Consider the following 15,725-nt stretch of genomic DNA (forward strand, 5'->3'; position numbering starts at 1 on the left):
TTTAGCTAAGCTCACTTAATTCTCAGGTGAACAGGAAACCACTAATGAAGTGTTCATTCAATCCTGTGCATTACATGTACCACATTTTAGCTACTTCTGTGCATAACTGAGCCACTGTATGGCCTTGCTCTTCTCTTGCATGCACAAATGCATAATTCAGTCTCATACATCCAGGTGGCAAATGGTGGGATGAAGGGAAGGGAGGACAAGACTGGGATTTCTGTTTTGTGGTTTACTTGATTCAAGTTAAATTACTTAACTTATTTGAAAACCTAATGACTTTATAATGATTGTGGCGAGTCTTAAACACACTCAAAGAAACTGAACGTCTTTATAGCTAGATCTCTTTTTTGCAAAACTTTTCATTTCCAAAATGAAATGTAGCCCTCAGAAATGAAATAAATTGATTTTTTTCATTGCCGTAGAATATAAGGCATGTATAGAGAACACACAAATTGCAGAGGGTCCTTAAAACATCTTCAAACCTCATTTGACGTCCTTCTGTCAGTTGGTCTCCCTCAGTATACCAATTCAGTCATTTAGCGTCTTTATTTGCAGCTTCTTCCTGTGCTTCTGGCCTCTATGTAATGTGCGTCTCTGCCTCCTTACACCTTTGAGGGCATGCCTGCATTGACTGCCATGTCAAAAGCAAAGTGACAGGTATATATTTCTTCAACAGATAATAAAGTTTAATTCAGCTATCTTAAGTGAAATCGTGTCCGCCATATTTAAAACTGTGGAGTGGCTACTGCTTAAGGATTAAGTTAGACTTCTTATCAGAAAGCTAAGTGGGTGAAGTTTAGAAGTGTATTTGGCAGGGTAAGAAGGATGTGGAACTAAAAGGGACTTTGTAATGAAATAGCAGCTCGTGGCAGTTTGTAACCTGAAGTGCACCTAAAACTGCATACATCAGTGCTGCAGGACTGAAAGGGGCTAATGTGACCCCAGTTTTTGAGTTAGAGAGATACAAGTTAGTTCTCCTTATGTCAGTATCAAGCAAATTAGTAGAAACTACACTAAACAGTACTAGTGAGCACACAGGTAAATGCAGTGGATGGAGGAGGAAGATGGATTCCACTGTTTGCAAAAGACAGTGGTACAACAGATCTTACAAGATCTTAGAAGGTGTCAAGAAGCATGAGGGTGGTGATATAGATCTGGTGTGATTTGTTTGGACAGATAAAAACTTTCTCTGTTTGTGGATTTCACAAGATGGTTGCCTATTTTAGTCTGTCCCATGTGTGGTTTTTTGTTGTTGTTTGTTTGTTTGTTTTCTGTTGGCTGCTGTTGGAACAAGGTACTATCAAGTTGGGCCTCTAATCCCACACTGTTTTATCTGTTACAGAGACAGTACTGATTGTAACAGAAGTAGAAGCTGACTAAGTAAAGGTTTTTGGAGTCTTGCACAGATGTATTAATGTTACTTTTTTTATGTAAGTGTGTTGTAGACTGTTGTAGCTAATTACTTAGAGGAGCTGCATATTAGGAATGCTGCAGATTCAAAGTACGAGTTAACTGCTCACGTTAATTTCTTCAACTGTATACGTTTTAATGTCGAACTACCTCCTAAGTTTGTGGCAAAGGCATAAAATATATGTATCTTACACTAATTTTTCCTTTCTCAGATAGAATTTATTCTAACTGTTTTAAATACTGAATAAGATGAAACCTTAGTGGCTCTGGAGAGGTTGTGTGACAAAAATCAAAGTCTGTAATGCCATGTGGCATGTTGCTTCACTCTGAAGGTTGGAGATAGGACAAGAAATAAAAACCATTAATGGTATTTTTGTCTTTCAAGTTTTTTTGGTACCACCATTTACATGCACAGATGATGAGACAGACAACTCTGTTTTTCTAGCTTAAGTCTTAAAATTATTTTATTTTTATTTTTTTTAGCATACAGTCTGACTTCTTTACCAATGGGTGCTGGGGAGGAGCTATATTTTGTCCTCTGAATGTTGCCATTGTTCACAGTCACAAGTCAGGTGTTATGGTGTGAGAGTTTTTTCAGGTTTTCACTTTCAGGCTATCCATTCTTAAGATTAGGTAGACACATTGACCCTGGGGGTATGTGTTTAACAGGGACGTATTGTACTCATTTTAGATGCTTCAGGATAGATACATGAGCTCTCAAGATCATTGTTTTTTATTTACCTGCAACTTAGATCAATTATTTGGCGTCTCTTTGGTAAGTTTAATTTAATAGATGTCATTCAACTCACAGAATCTTAAAAGAGAAACTTTCCTTCAGTGCCTGTTACACATAACTAAGACTGTTAGCTCAGGTCTGTATTTCTGATTCTATAGAATATCTGTATCTTGGTTAAGCGTACGTTGTATTGTAGGAAGGTTGAAGGAAAAATACCAGCGCATGTTATTGCCGTGTAGGATAAGTTTCAATACTTGGGTGTAGAATATGTCAAAATGACCATTGAGAGCTAATCTCTTAAGTCCCCAACCACTGGAAGAATCTGATGTGCAAGGGTATGCTAGTAAAGTCTAAGGCTATTTGCAGTTGCGTAATTAATAACACTAAACTCTTGATAGTGGTTTCTTCAGTCTTGTTAGATGTTTATCAAGGAAGTGTAGTTACAGCCATGTTATTTATGAGAAAAATGGAAACAGAGGAAGCTTACAGATACTTGCTATTAGTGCCCAAATTTTCTTGAATGTTAAGTTGGTAGTTTAAACTGTATAGTTACTTGAAGTCAACTGTAAGTTCTCTTCATGGAATTCTTTTAAAATCTATGTACTTCTCCCTGTCTTTTTCTTTATTGAGACTCCTGTCACGACTTGTACTGCTGCATCTTTTTCTGTAGGCAACAACGTCTTGGTATAGAACTCGTCTTTCTAAGTTGTAAACAAGATGATCCAAAATTGGTACAAGTAAAACTCTTTACACAATTATACGGAGTGGGCTATACATAAAGTCTAGGTCTCCTTTTGTGCATTTGGAAGTAAAACAACAATTCTTCAGACTAGTCAAGATGCAATCTGTTTTTGAACGTGAAAGCTCTTGTCAACAACAGTTACAATTAGTACTCAGATGCATCATCCGACTACAAAGTTTTCATATGCTGCCACTTGGAATGTTGAAGTACCTTCCTTTTCTTGAGGTCCAAGGTAGTGTTTCTTCTGTAAGACAGAATAAATTTACTTGCTGAATTTCCAGTGGTACCTTGCAGATATTGGCAGGCTTTATGTAGGTTTCTGTGTGCCTATGTAGAAGTAGGCAGATGTGGGATGGCATTCCTCTTGAAGTGGTAGCACCTTATTGTAAGTCATGCTAATGGATATGAACGTGACACTACGTATTTCAGTTTGCATGTTGCTAGTGATCACTTGGAAAGTAGTACTATAATTGCTTCTCTGTTTAAACGTTTTTATGCAAACTGGAGGTTAGACTATGATGACCACTCAACATGTGTTTTCCAAATTCTGTAGCGGACCTTTTGTGTTGTCCCCCCAAAAGTGAAGACATTTTTTTCAGGCTGAGTGAAAACACATGTGTGAGTTTTATTTTTAGCTATAAATAAGTGTATGTGTGTACACACATATATAAATGCGTGTGCTTATGCGTACAATGGGTGTATAGTAGAACATGCAGCAAAACATGGAAATAGACACTGCTTCACTCGGCTGGGTGTTAAATTGTATGTTTTAAATTTGTAGTGAAGTTGGTTACGAGAAGCTTTGTGGAGAAACAGACACGAGGATTTGCTTAACAAATATGACATGGATGTGTTAGGTATGTTTAGAGCAATCTTTTAACAATTAAAGGAAGGATTCCAACTTTTTAAAGTAAATTATTTCAGAAGAACATTGGTAGATAAAAACCATATATGTTGGTGGACTCCAGGTGACTTGGAGTAATGCAATTCCATAAGCATCATGTCCTAGCTTATGTTGGAAAAAGCATTTTGTAAGCCTGGTTTTCTTAAGACCCAAATTTTGGTAGCATTTGTAATGGCACAGTGCAGAATATTACCATGGAGAGATAAAATACTCTAGAAGGATACGTTTTATTAATTGTGTTATTTTCTTCTTTCTCCTGAATTAGTTTTAATGGTGGCAAATACCAGAGTTCTTCTATTATCTCCAAGCAGGTGTGTTCTGCTTTGAATTGTAAAAGCTTCTTAAAGCTGAAGACAGTTGAAAAGGACATATTACGTGTATAGAAGATAAAATGAGGTTGTATATTATATATAGGAAAATTAATATAATGTAATAGCTGATAAGTTAGTTGTGAAGACTGCAAACTGGAATTATGTGAATGCTCTTGAACATGAATTAAGGGAGGGTTTTTTTATTATTATTTCTAAGTAATTCTAGTAATTCAACTCGTGAATTATGTCACCTCAAATACAATGACTAACTGTTTAATCAAAAATTTGTCACTTGAGGCTTCATGAAGAAAACTGACCTAACTGGTGCTACCTGTGACAGTTCCTGTTGAGATTCTTCTGAAAATTCTTGGCTTCAGTAATGTAAAAGTTTCTGAAAAGGCCAGACACCTGTAGTTCTAAATGAGAACATGTATGATGAGACCTGCTGAAACGTGCTGGCTTTTTTTCCTCCTTGCCTTCTGATTAGAAAGGGGCTTTTGTTTGATTCTCGTAATGTTTGAATCTCTTAAAAGAACTTAATGTTTTTAAATGTCATTATAATTATGAAAAACCATCTCTTTTGTGGATAGGATTTATTTAATTGCAAGTGTTGCCAATAATGTTATGCTGAGCTCTCTATTAATACCAACTTTCTTAAAGGGTAGCTTAAATTCTTTAGTTATGTTCTCTTAGTAAGATATTTTGTTTCTTTTCATTCTAGGCTATTTACTTTCTAGAAGAGAGGGTCAAGCAGGATCCCCTGAAAAGCCGTTGTCTGATCTGGGTCGTCTCTCATACTTGGCTTACTGGAAAAGTGTAATTTTAGAATACCTTAACTGCCACCATGAAAAACAAATCAGCATCAAAGGAATGAGTCGAGCTACGGGAATGTGTCCGCATGATATCGCCACAACCCTGCAGCAGCATAGCATGATAGATAAAAGAGAAGATAGGTCAGTGAATCTTACAAAAATTAAAAAAAAGATGAGACAAAATACTTACTTTCTCTGCATACAAAACACGTGATATAAAAAATGCCCATGTAAAATTCTGACTTTAAAATGAATAACAATCTTACTGAAGAAGTCAGTAAGGCTGTTTCATTCAGTATCATCATCTGTAAGTACAATTCCTGACTGTTGCTTTGCAAATACATTGCTTTGAATGCCAATGAGGGAAAGATTTGGTTTTATGGGTGGCAGTCTCTCTCTACAAAACCCGTTTTTCAGTCATTACTGAATTTCACAAAAGTCATAGGATTGGGTCAGCTCTTTGTGAAGTCCTGCCCAAGGTACTGGGAATACAAACTTTTTTTTTTTTAGAGTTTATATTTAATGCTATGATCAATATTGAAAGTTAATGCACTGAGAAGGTGAGTTCCTATTTTGTGAATGTCATCTTTCTTAATGATCGTGATTGCTGTTTTAAACACTGAGTAATTTTATGTATTGCATTTTTTTAATTTTAATTTTTATTTTTTTATATAAAATGCCTTAAATGACTTTCAGTGGTATTTGTGTTTCTCAAGACCTTAATTCTTTCTGGATAGTCCAATCGTGGAAACATAATTAAGTGAAATTGCCTTGCAAACAGTGAGGTGCCAAGAAATAAAATGAAAATCACAGATTAGCTCAGCCTCGGTAACTTATGTGCACCAGTACTAGTATTCAAAACTAGCAAGTTTTGAACTGGTAAGAATGCAAGTATTCAGAAAGGAGATTGGCCTACAGGTAGTGTTATGAGAGTGGTTTAGAAGGCTGTCATTAGAATAAAACCTTAATTTTCTGGGGTGCTTATTTGTAGGCAACCTGATGGGACAAAAGCGTTTTACGAGAGAAATAAATATGTATTAATTTCTTGTGTGAAACTTGTGCCCTTTCACAAATTACTATAGGCTTTGAGTACTGTCATCCAGTTAGAAAATAATGCTTTTTCATCTACAGAATTCAAATTACTTTATAAACACAGTTTTTTTTTTTCACCGGTAGTAAAGCTTAGACAGGGACATGAACTGACCTGGCTAAAGGTATCCAGGTCAGTGGCTGAGCCAGGAAAAGAAATCATATCTTTGAAGTGCCTGTCCAGAGATTTACCTTAGGAGTCAGGAATGGTTCCTTATTATTTCTTACATTTAATTCATTTTTCTTACATTAGTGAGGTAGAGGTTTGTCACAGTTCTGCAAAAAATTTTCACCCGGATATGATTTTTTTTTCCAAGTATTCTCTTGGTGGAAAGTAATGTTGTCACTTTAATCACTTAATATTTTTTTGTTTTATTTTAAGCCTTCAAAATCCTTGCTTAAAAGAAGTTTAAACTTTTATAGTTATTTACTTTATAACAGGATACTTCAGCAGGGTATGTGCTAGCATACTACTATTACGTTAGTCTTTGTCTACATTTGATATGCTACTTCATAATAATTAGGAAGCTGTTTTCTACTGCATCAGCATAGGAGAGAGGTACATTTTTATGTTTTGTTAGAAGACCCGTGTTTATAACGTGTTTTCGTGTCCAGTTAGCTGCCATCTTCAGTTACAGTATTAACACTCTTTGCTTCATGATCCACAGTGTTTTCTGTTTTTATTTGTATGTCATATTAAAGTTGGAAACTGCTCTGGCAGAGTGAAGGGCCTACACTAAACCTACTGCATGTATTTAGACTGGTTTAGTATAACAACTTAACTTTCTTCCCTACTGATGTTTAGTGTTGGGTTTTCCTTTCATCAACTGTTGTTTCCTTACTTTTCTTAGAAAACAGTCAGCAGTGTGTGTTATCCATGTACATTAGCTGTTATTTTTAGTTTGATTAATCTGTTGCTTTACCAGTCTATTTTCACAGGTTATTGTGCAAAAGGATTTAATCTGTAGGAAGATTGTTTTACATGATCACTTTCTAAAATAAAATACTGTTTATTGGATTGTAGATTTGTAATTATTAGAAGGGAGAAGCTGATTTCAAGTCATATGGAGAAACTGAAAGCAAATCCACGTATTAATGAAGTAGATCCTGAAAGCTTGAGATGGACTCCTCTGTTAGTTTCTAATGCTGCAGTTTCTGAAGAAGAGAGAGAAGCAGAAAAGGAGGTAATAGCAGCAACTTTTTTTCTGAATTTCCTTTCTTTTCAATTTCATCATTCCCTAATATTCAACAGTAGGGTACCTTAAATAGAGCAGTTGTAATTTTGACCTCTGCCTAATTATGGAGGATACTGATTATGTTGTAACACAGAGTTTTGGAAACTGCTCAGCAAGACGTGGTAACTTTTGGGGGGATGAATATTAAAACTTAAAAATGTGAATCTCTTGTTGTGGAGCTGTATTTATCACTCCTGAGGTAGTCAAGGAGCATGTAATCAGATCAAATTTGGTGCAGAGCTCAGGGGCTGCAATGTCAATTGATTCTTTGTGTTATGAACTTGCTCAAAGTGATCCATGTCAGTGGGCATGTAATGTAGTGCTAAAGGACTTAAATCAATTCGCTGCATCATTAATAGTGCTAAATATCCCATGAAATGCAATCTTCTTTGGTTTGTTATCCTAACTGTTGTAAAGGAGCCTACTAGATGATTCAGCTGAAATGTTGTTGCTAGGTTAGCCAGCAGTGCTAATCAGGGTTGACTTATTGTAACTCTTTAGCAGAACGTAAAGGATATGGCTAAGTAAATGCTGTTTCAGTGACCCGTTATTTTAACCTCAACCCTTCAGGCTGAGCGTCTGATGGAGCAAGCTAGCTGCTGGGAAAAGGAAGAGCAAGAAATATTCTCCACAAGAACTAATAGTAGGCAATCACCTGCAAAAGTACAATCTAAAAATAAATATTTGCGATCTCCAGAAAGTGTGGCAGTGGTGGGGGAACGAGGGCAATCCACAGAGCAATCTAAGGACAGCAGCGAGGAGGATGGTGGGGATGAGAATCAGCAGAGTTCACCTCCCCGGCTGACAAAGCCACAGTCGCTGGCCATAAAAAGAAAGGTGTGTTATTCAGTGGTTTGATTTTGTCATTTAACTCTGATTTCAATAAAAGCATTATCATCACAATAACAGCCTATTTTGTTTACAAGTATTTATTAGACTGTTTTAGTTCTTTTCTGTATCGTTAGAGCACTGAATGCTTCCTGTATTTGTTTTATTCCCTTCCATCCAACTTTTTATCTTTTCGATTTTTTTATCTTATAAATTTGTCACATGTAAAAACATGGATGCCACCAAAGAAATCAGAATTTCGTGTTTATTTTTAAACTAGTGACTGCCATCTGCTGTTGGGCATTGGTACTGATTCAATATTTTAATGGTTTTTCCTTTTTCTCTTTTTCATTTTAAGATGGACTCCAACTTGAGGGGTTTGAATTCTTACAGTCCATTAATACAGGAAATCTGTTAGGGGAGTACTTTTTTTCCAAACAAAAAGGCAGTTATGTTTTAAACCATATTCTTCTCATCTCAAAGAAATTGAAATGTCAATTTCTGCTTGCTGCAGTGTTGACATAGTCTTGAATTTTGTTGAGAAGTTAGCTGTTTGAATGGCTTAAATTACTGAAATAAGCACCCCAAAATTTTAAAACAACTGATTTAGCACGTGTTTAGGTGTCTTTGGTGAGAATTAGGGAATTGGAGTGTCTCTTTGTTTTTATTTTCAATTAACAGACTTCAAAGAAACTATCAGTCTCTGAGAAATATATATGCATAGCAATAGAAATAAAAATATTAGCTAGCTTGCTTTATAGCAGCTAACTGTGGGATTCTTTAATGTACTGGTAAGACCAATGTGAAGCTTGAGGTGCATTTCCTTTGCTTTTACTTTTTTAAATATACTTTTGGTTTTTGTAAAATAGAAATCAGAAATGTAGAAAAAAATCTGATACTTGTGAGTGTTCTTGAATTCTAAATCTACAGTGGAAAATCTTGTAAATACAATTTATTTAGTACTGCTATGAATGTTATTTAACAGAAGTAGAATGTAGAAATCACTGTTGTATGAAGAAACTTCTAGTCCTCATTTTTCACCTACAGAAGGGTTTGTGTGTATGCATACATACTGGTTTTAACTGTGTATACTTTAGACATTTTACCCATGGAGTAGATCTACATTTACATTTTATACCATGTAAGGTATTTTGGAATGAGTAAATTGATTAAGGTGAACTCACTTAACATAAATGTATTTACTAGTGCACCAAGTCAACTGACAAAACAGGAATGTAGGAAGAGTTATATTTGTGGAATTATTTTTCAGAGACCTTTCCTACTGAAAAAGAAGAGAGGCCGTAAACGCAGAAGGATTAATAGCAGTGTTACAACAGAGACAATTTCTGAAACAACAGAGGTGTTGAATGAGCCATTTGATAACTCAGATGAGGAACGTCCCATGCCACAGCTAGAACCTACCTGTGAGATGGATGGGGAAGATGATGACTTGAAGCCTGTGATTAGAAAAACTTTTGAATATCAGCCTGGGCAGCAGAAACAGGAGAAGAAGGAAGAGCAGAACAAGGAGGAGAAAGACATTCGTTGTTACAGGAGTGATGACAACTGTACAAGTAAGCTGAAAATGTTCTTATCTTAACAAAATTAATTTGTCATGTGGGTTTCAAAGTAAATGTTATTTTTGTCATAAATAGGAAAGTTATAAAAAAGTTGTGTTTGGCTATTTTGGTCTTAAAATCGTATCGTAATGATTTCTGCTTAGAGGTGCTACTGGAGCCATTAATCTTGCATAATTTATTAGAATTTGGTGGTGGCTTCAGGGTTTGTTTGTTTGTTTGCTTTTTTTTCCTCTATCCCAGGAGTATTAATACTGTAATATTTTTATTCAGAAAAAAAAAGTTTTCCAGTCTGAAACACGGGAGTCCATGCCATGTTGCCAAAAACAACTTCTCTGTCCCTGCAACAGGCACTTCATACTCCACAGAGCAAGAGTATCTTTGGAATGTTATCTAATCTTGTTTTTGTATCTTGGTAAAAGACACAAGCAAAAAGGAAGATCTACTTTACAGAAATATCTTTCTGTTCAACATTGTTGGTAATTCAATGAAATGTCCGTAGTTTCTGGGGAATATGTCCTCATCTGCATTCAGCACTGTGGCACCTGTTTTTATCCCCGCAAAAGAGATGGTTTTAACTGCTTATCTCAAATTTTTCAAATTTATTTCAAATATATTTCCTGGCAGAAAAGCTAATGGATGGCTAGTGAAACTACTATTGAGCTATTCTAAATGTATGCTCATCCCTTGACCTCCTGGCTCTCAAATTACATTTGTAAGTTTTAATTCCAGAATGAATGACTGGATTCTTAGGGCTACATATTTTCTTTAAGAAGCCAGTGGGTACTACTTCCATGTTTTTGTAATTACATGGAAGGTTTAATCTTTGTGATCCTCAGCTAAGGGATCATCCATTAATTTCTATTTTAAAACAGCTTTTGTGCAAGTAGAACAGCCATGCTTATGAGTGTTGATGCTGTTACAAACCAGTCCGCAGGTACATTAGAATATTACCGCTTTTTCATGCTTCTTAGTAGGACTTGATTAAACCAGTAGTAGCAAATTCAGTGTTCTAGCTATGTATGTCCCAGTGATCAGGTTTGTACTTTGCTAATGAAACTGATATTGTGTATTTATCCATGGACCATGTCGTCGCATTAATTGACTGTAGTAGTGTTACAGCACTACAGTGAGAGGCAGAAATCAGCAAAGGAATATCACTGAAGCCTTCACACTCCCAAGTGCAGCATGTTGTATCTTGAGAATTCACGCCTTTTTCTGGTATATATGTAAGTGGTACCTAGGGAGAAAGAAGAGAAGAGTGATTGTTTGGAGAGGTTTTTTTTAATAGTCAGTGGATTAATTTAGTATTCTTATGTGCTCTATGTTTAATTTCAATTATCTTTTAGCTTTTGTCATGTGTTATGAGTTGTGCCATGATATGCTGCCCCTAAGAAGATACTTTTGAATGAACCACCTTTTTTCAGTGTTGGCACTAAGGCATGATTAGATGCTTACTCTAGCCTGTCCTCCAGTATGGTCAAACAGGTGACTCCAGACTCTCACATTCCTACTGTCAAAACAAAACAAAAAACAAAAACCCAAAACACATTAGCTTCATGTCTATATAAAGTGATGACAGAGTTCTTATTCTAAAAATAAAGGTTAATAATCACATCCTTGGATGATATGTTTGCTTTAGTTTACATGTGGTGTGATTTAAATCTCTAGGGTTCTTTTAGTGTATAAATGGTGGTTCTAATGGTCACTGTTAAAAGGCCACCAATCAAGAGGCACTTTACATATCTACATAAGTGTGTTTAAGCTGTGCTTATTATGTATTTCTTTTGTGGTATAAAATCTGTTTATAACTCTCATTCCAGAGTTTCTTAATGCATTTTGAGTTTATAAATTACTTTGGGTTTATGTTTGAAAGTATCGATTCATTAGTCTGTGCAAGCTAAGATGTTTCTTTTGTCTCTGTTGCCTCCCAAAGATAATACAGACGATGTAGCTGTGTTGGAAGAAAGCACTAAAGACAATCTTGAACCTTTAAAGAGTAAGCAGGGTTGGCCTAAAGGAGTTAAGCGTGGTCCATCTAAATGGAGGCAAAACAAAGAAAGAAAACCTGGCTTTAAGCTTAATTTATACACTCCACCTGAGACTCCTATGGAGCCTGACTATCAGGTGCTGGTAGAGGAACAAAAGGAAGTAGCTGAAGATAAGCCCTGCCCAGTTCCTGCTGTTACAGAGGAAGAGATTAAAGAGCCTGCTGAAGGATTACCACCACCAGATGATAAGGTAAAAGAGGTAGAACCTGAACCTCTGCATCCATCCAGTAAACCCTTTGAAAAACAAGAAAATGATATGGTGAAAGTGGGGGAAGAAGAAAGGAATGTAGAAGAAAGTGGAATCGATTCAAAAGGTGAAGAAAAAGACAAGCCAGATGAGGCTCTTCTGCAAAAAGAAGAGTCCGTGCGCCTGGATGATCATGAGGAAGATGAAGAGGATGACGAAGAACCTTCTCACAATGAGGATCATGATGCAGATGATGAGGACGATAGCCACATGGGTTCAGCAGAAGTGGAGAAAGAGGATTTGCCTGGTGAAGCTTTCAAAGAAATGCTGGAAACACAACAGTCTTTTTTAGACGTAAATGTTCAAACTGGTAATTCAAATCAGGAGGACTTAATGAATTGTAGTGTTGACCTTGCAGCTGATGAGTGTGAAAGAGACCAGAAAGAAGTAACTACAGATTTAGATCCAGTGCCGGAATCTGATGATGATCATGCAGATAACAACCAGGACCAAAAAGCTGATGAAGAATTACATTCAGATTTCAAGGGAGAGAGTACTGAGACCATGGAGATTGATTCTGAGACTGTTCAAGCAGTACAGTCTCTAACCCAAGAAGCAAGTGAACATGAAGATACATTTCAGGATTGTGCAGAGACTCAAGAGGCCTGTAGAAGTTTGCAAAACTATGCCCATACTGACCAAAGCCCCCAGATGACCACTCTGGATGATTGTCAGCAGTCTGACCACAGTAGCCCTGTTTCCTCTGTGCACTCTCATCCCAGCCAGTCAGTTCGTTCTGTTAATAGTCCAAATGTTGCTCCGTTAGAGAACAACTATGCTCAGATCAGCCCAGATCAAAGTGCTATTTCTGTGCCGTCTCTACAGAACATGGAGACCAGTCCAATGATGGATGTTCCCTCAGTTTCTGATCATTCGCAACAAGTTGTGGATAGTGGGTTTAGTGATTTAGGAAGCATTGAGAGTACAACAGAAAACTATGAAAACCCAAGCAGTTACGATTCTACAATGGGCAGTAGTATCTGTGGAAACAACTCTTCACAAAACAGTTGCTCGTACAGTAGCCTTACGTCTAGTAACCTAACACAGAGCAGCTGTGCAGTGACACAGCAGATGTCTAACATCAATGGAAGCTGCAGTATGATGCAACAAACAAATATCAGCTCCCCTCCCACTTGTAATGTAAAATCTCCCCAAGGCTGTGTTGTTGAAAGACCTCCAAGCAGCAACCAACAGTTATCTCAGTGCAGCATGGCCGCTAACTTTACACCACCTATGCAGTTAACTGAAATCCCCGAGACTGGCAATGCCAACATTGGCTTATACGAAAGAATGGGTCAGAGCGAATTTGGACCGGGGCATTACTCCCAGCCATCGGCCACCTTCAGCCTTGCCAAACTGCAACAGTTAACTAACACGCTTATGGATCATTCTTTGCCTTACAGCCATTCAGCTGCTGTAACTTCCTATGCAAACAGTGCCTCTTTGTCCACCCCCCTAAGTAATACAGGGCTTGTTCAGCTTTCTCAGTCTCCACATGCTGTTCCTGGAGGACCCCAAGCACAGGCTACCATGACCCCTCCCCCTAACCTTACTCCTCCTCCCATGAATTTGCCACCTCCCCTTTTGCAGCGTAATATGACTCCATCAAATATAGGAATATCCCACACCCAAAGACTGCAGACTCAAATGGCCAGCAAAGGTCATGTTTCTGTAAGAACCAAATCCACACCCCTGCCACCTGCTGCAGCAGCTCATCAGCCCCAAATTTACGGGCGTGCTTCACAGACTGTGGCCATGCAAGGGCCCGCACGGACCTTAACAATGCAGCGTGGTATGAACATGAGCGTAAACTTGATGCCAGCGCCAGCTTATAATGTCAATTCAGTGAACATGAATATGAATACCCTTAATGCTATGAATGGTTATAGTATGTCCCAGCCGATGATGAATAGCGGATATCACAGTAATCATGGGTATATGAATCAAACGCCCCAGTACCCTATGCAGATGCAGATGGGGATGATGGGAACTCAGCCATATGCACAGCAGCCAATGCAGACAGCACCCCACAGTAACATGATGTACACCCCTCCAGGGCATCATGGCTACATGAATACAGGCATGTCTAAACAGTCTCTTAATGGCTCCTACATGAGAAGGTAGGCCCTTTGGAGAGACAAACTACCAAACTGGCGTATTGGATTGATCTGCACAAATATCTTTTGGAGAGTACGATTTCAAAACCAGCAATTGGTGTGAATGCAAAAACATTTGTTGGCACCATTTAAAAGCTGTATGCAGCAGAAAGCCTTATACAAGTTTTTCTTTTTTCTTTTTTTTTTTTTTTCCTTTTTTGCTTTAAATTTGTGGGATTTTCCTTTTCTTCTGTTTTCTTTGGGGGTAACTAGGTGGTTTTCCATTTTTTTGTTTATTTCACTGAGCTTGAAGTTTTCTGGAAAGGAAGAACTCTTTCTATGAACTGCAATTACACAGCAGCTGATGGTTCAGAGCCATTTTATGTGCCTGCTCCCATTAAAAATGTGGATAAATAGACTCCAAAACTATCAGACAGTACTGAATCTTGGGCTTTTCTCTCTCCTTTCCCCACATGTAAATGCCTTTTAGCAGTTCTTTTATTGTATTACTTTGTTTTTGAAGGTGACACTTCCGCATGCCGCTAATGTCTTTGTTAGTGACAGTGCATTTTGTAGTACTGTACAAGTGTTGTGCTTAACAGTAAGCCATTTCTTAATTTTTTTGCCTTGATTAGGTTACCCTAGTTTGAGGGTAAAAAAAACAGAACTATATTTTTGTTAATTATAAAACTTGTAAAAAATAATAAAAAAAAGCTGCAAAAGCTATTCACATTTTGGTTAGTTCGAAGGGTTTTATTGCTGTATGTTTAGTGTAAAGTTGAGACTCTCTTCCATTTTGGTGACCAGTTTCTTTGGGGCTGGGATAGGGAAAAAGGCAGCTTTCTGTTTTATATATACTGTTTTGGGTTTTTGTTGATTGAGACATCTCAGTGTTTATTTGTCAAGTTTTGAAACACTTTCATATATGTCCAAATACTTGGCAGGATTTAAAAAAAAAAAAAAAAAGTAGTGAATTTGGTGTAAAGTTGCTATTTTATGGAAATGCCTCTAACTTTACATTTTCATTCCATCTGTAGATTTTTCTATCTTTATAAAATATTGGAGTTATTTTTTAAGGGAAAAAAAATAGAGCAGTAGCGTGTGAATAGCTCAAACTAAGCTTACAGATCGCATGTAAAAAGGCAAAAGTTATTTGTGTCTGTTTATATTGCTTCCTTTTTTGTAGCCTTTGTACCTGTACAGAGTGACTGTAAGGGCCGAACAGAAGAGGCTTGATACATGTAAAAATAGGACCCAGTGACACTCTTGTATTTATCTGTTATCTTTTTAGTCAGTCACTTAAAACAAAAAGCCCACAATGAAACACCCAAGAAACAAAAATAAAAACTGGCAAAAAACATCCCCCCCAGCTGTACATTTTAACATAAAATAAATTATGATGAGCCATTTTTAGCCTCTTGTGTCTTGTCATAGTTTGATGTTGCATGGGAATTACCTCCTGAAACAGTGTTTGTTACAGTGCGTTCACATGCTTGATCTAAAGCCCATTAAAGTTGATGGGGTTTGGACTAGGCTGTTAGAGCCAAAGTGTAGGTTACTCATCATAATTGCATACACCTTGTGAAAATAAATATATCTAAGATTATTTTTTTTAATAATCTTAATAAAATATTGAATAAATATGTATTTAATACATTACAAGGTTGTCAATATTTAATGTATG

General features: G+C 36.9%; 1 protein-coding gene across 18 annotated transcripts in view; it reads left to right on the top strand.

The window, feature by feature from the left end:
* The window catches only part of KAT6B (lysine acetyltransferase 6B), a 129,246-nt gene extending 113,801 nt beyond the window's left edge, over positions 1-15,445 (top strand). For all 18 annotated transcript variants that reach the window (XM_083844688.1, XM_083844703.1, XM_083844700.1 and 15 more), the window contains 5 exons: positions 4,828-5,059; positions 7,032-7,191; positions 7,813-8,079; positions 9,341-9,644; positions 11,584-15,445. In XM_083844688.1, coding sequence (XP_083700814.1) covers positions 4,828-5,059; positions 7,032-7,191; positions 7,813-8,079; positions 9,341-9,644; positions 11,584-14,069 — 3,449 coding nt within the window. In that variant the 3' untranslated portion in view covers positions 14,070-15,445. The remainder of the gene's footprint in view (positions 1-4,827; positions 5,060-7,031; positions 7,192-7,812; positions 8,080-9,340; positions 9,645-11,583) is intronic.
* The last annotated feature ends 280 nt before the right edge of the window (positions 15,446-15,725 follow it).

Source organism: Anser anser (genome assembly GCF_964211835.1).
Source record: "Anser anser genome assembly, chromosome: 7".
NCBI classification, from domain to species: domain Eukaryota; kingdom Metazoa; phylum Chordata; class Aves; order Anseriformes; family Anatidae; genus Anser; species Anser anser.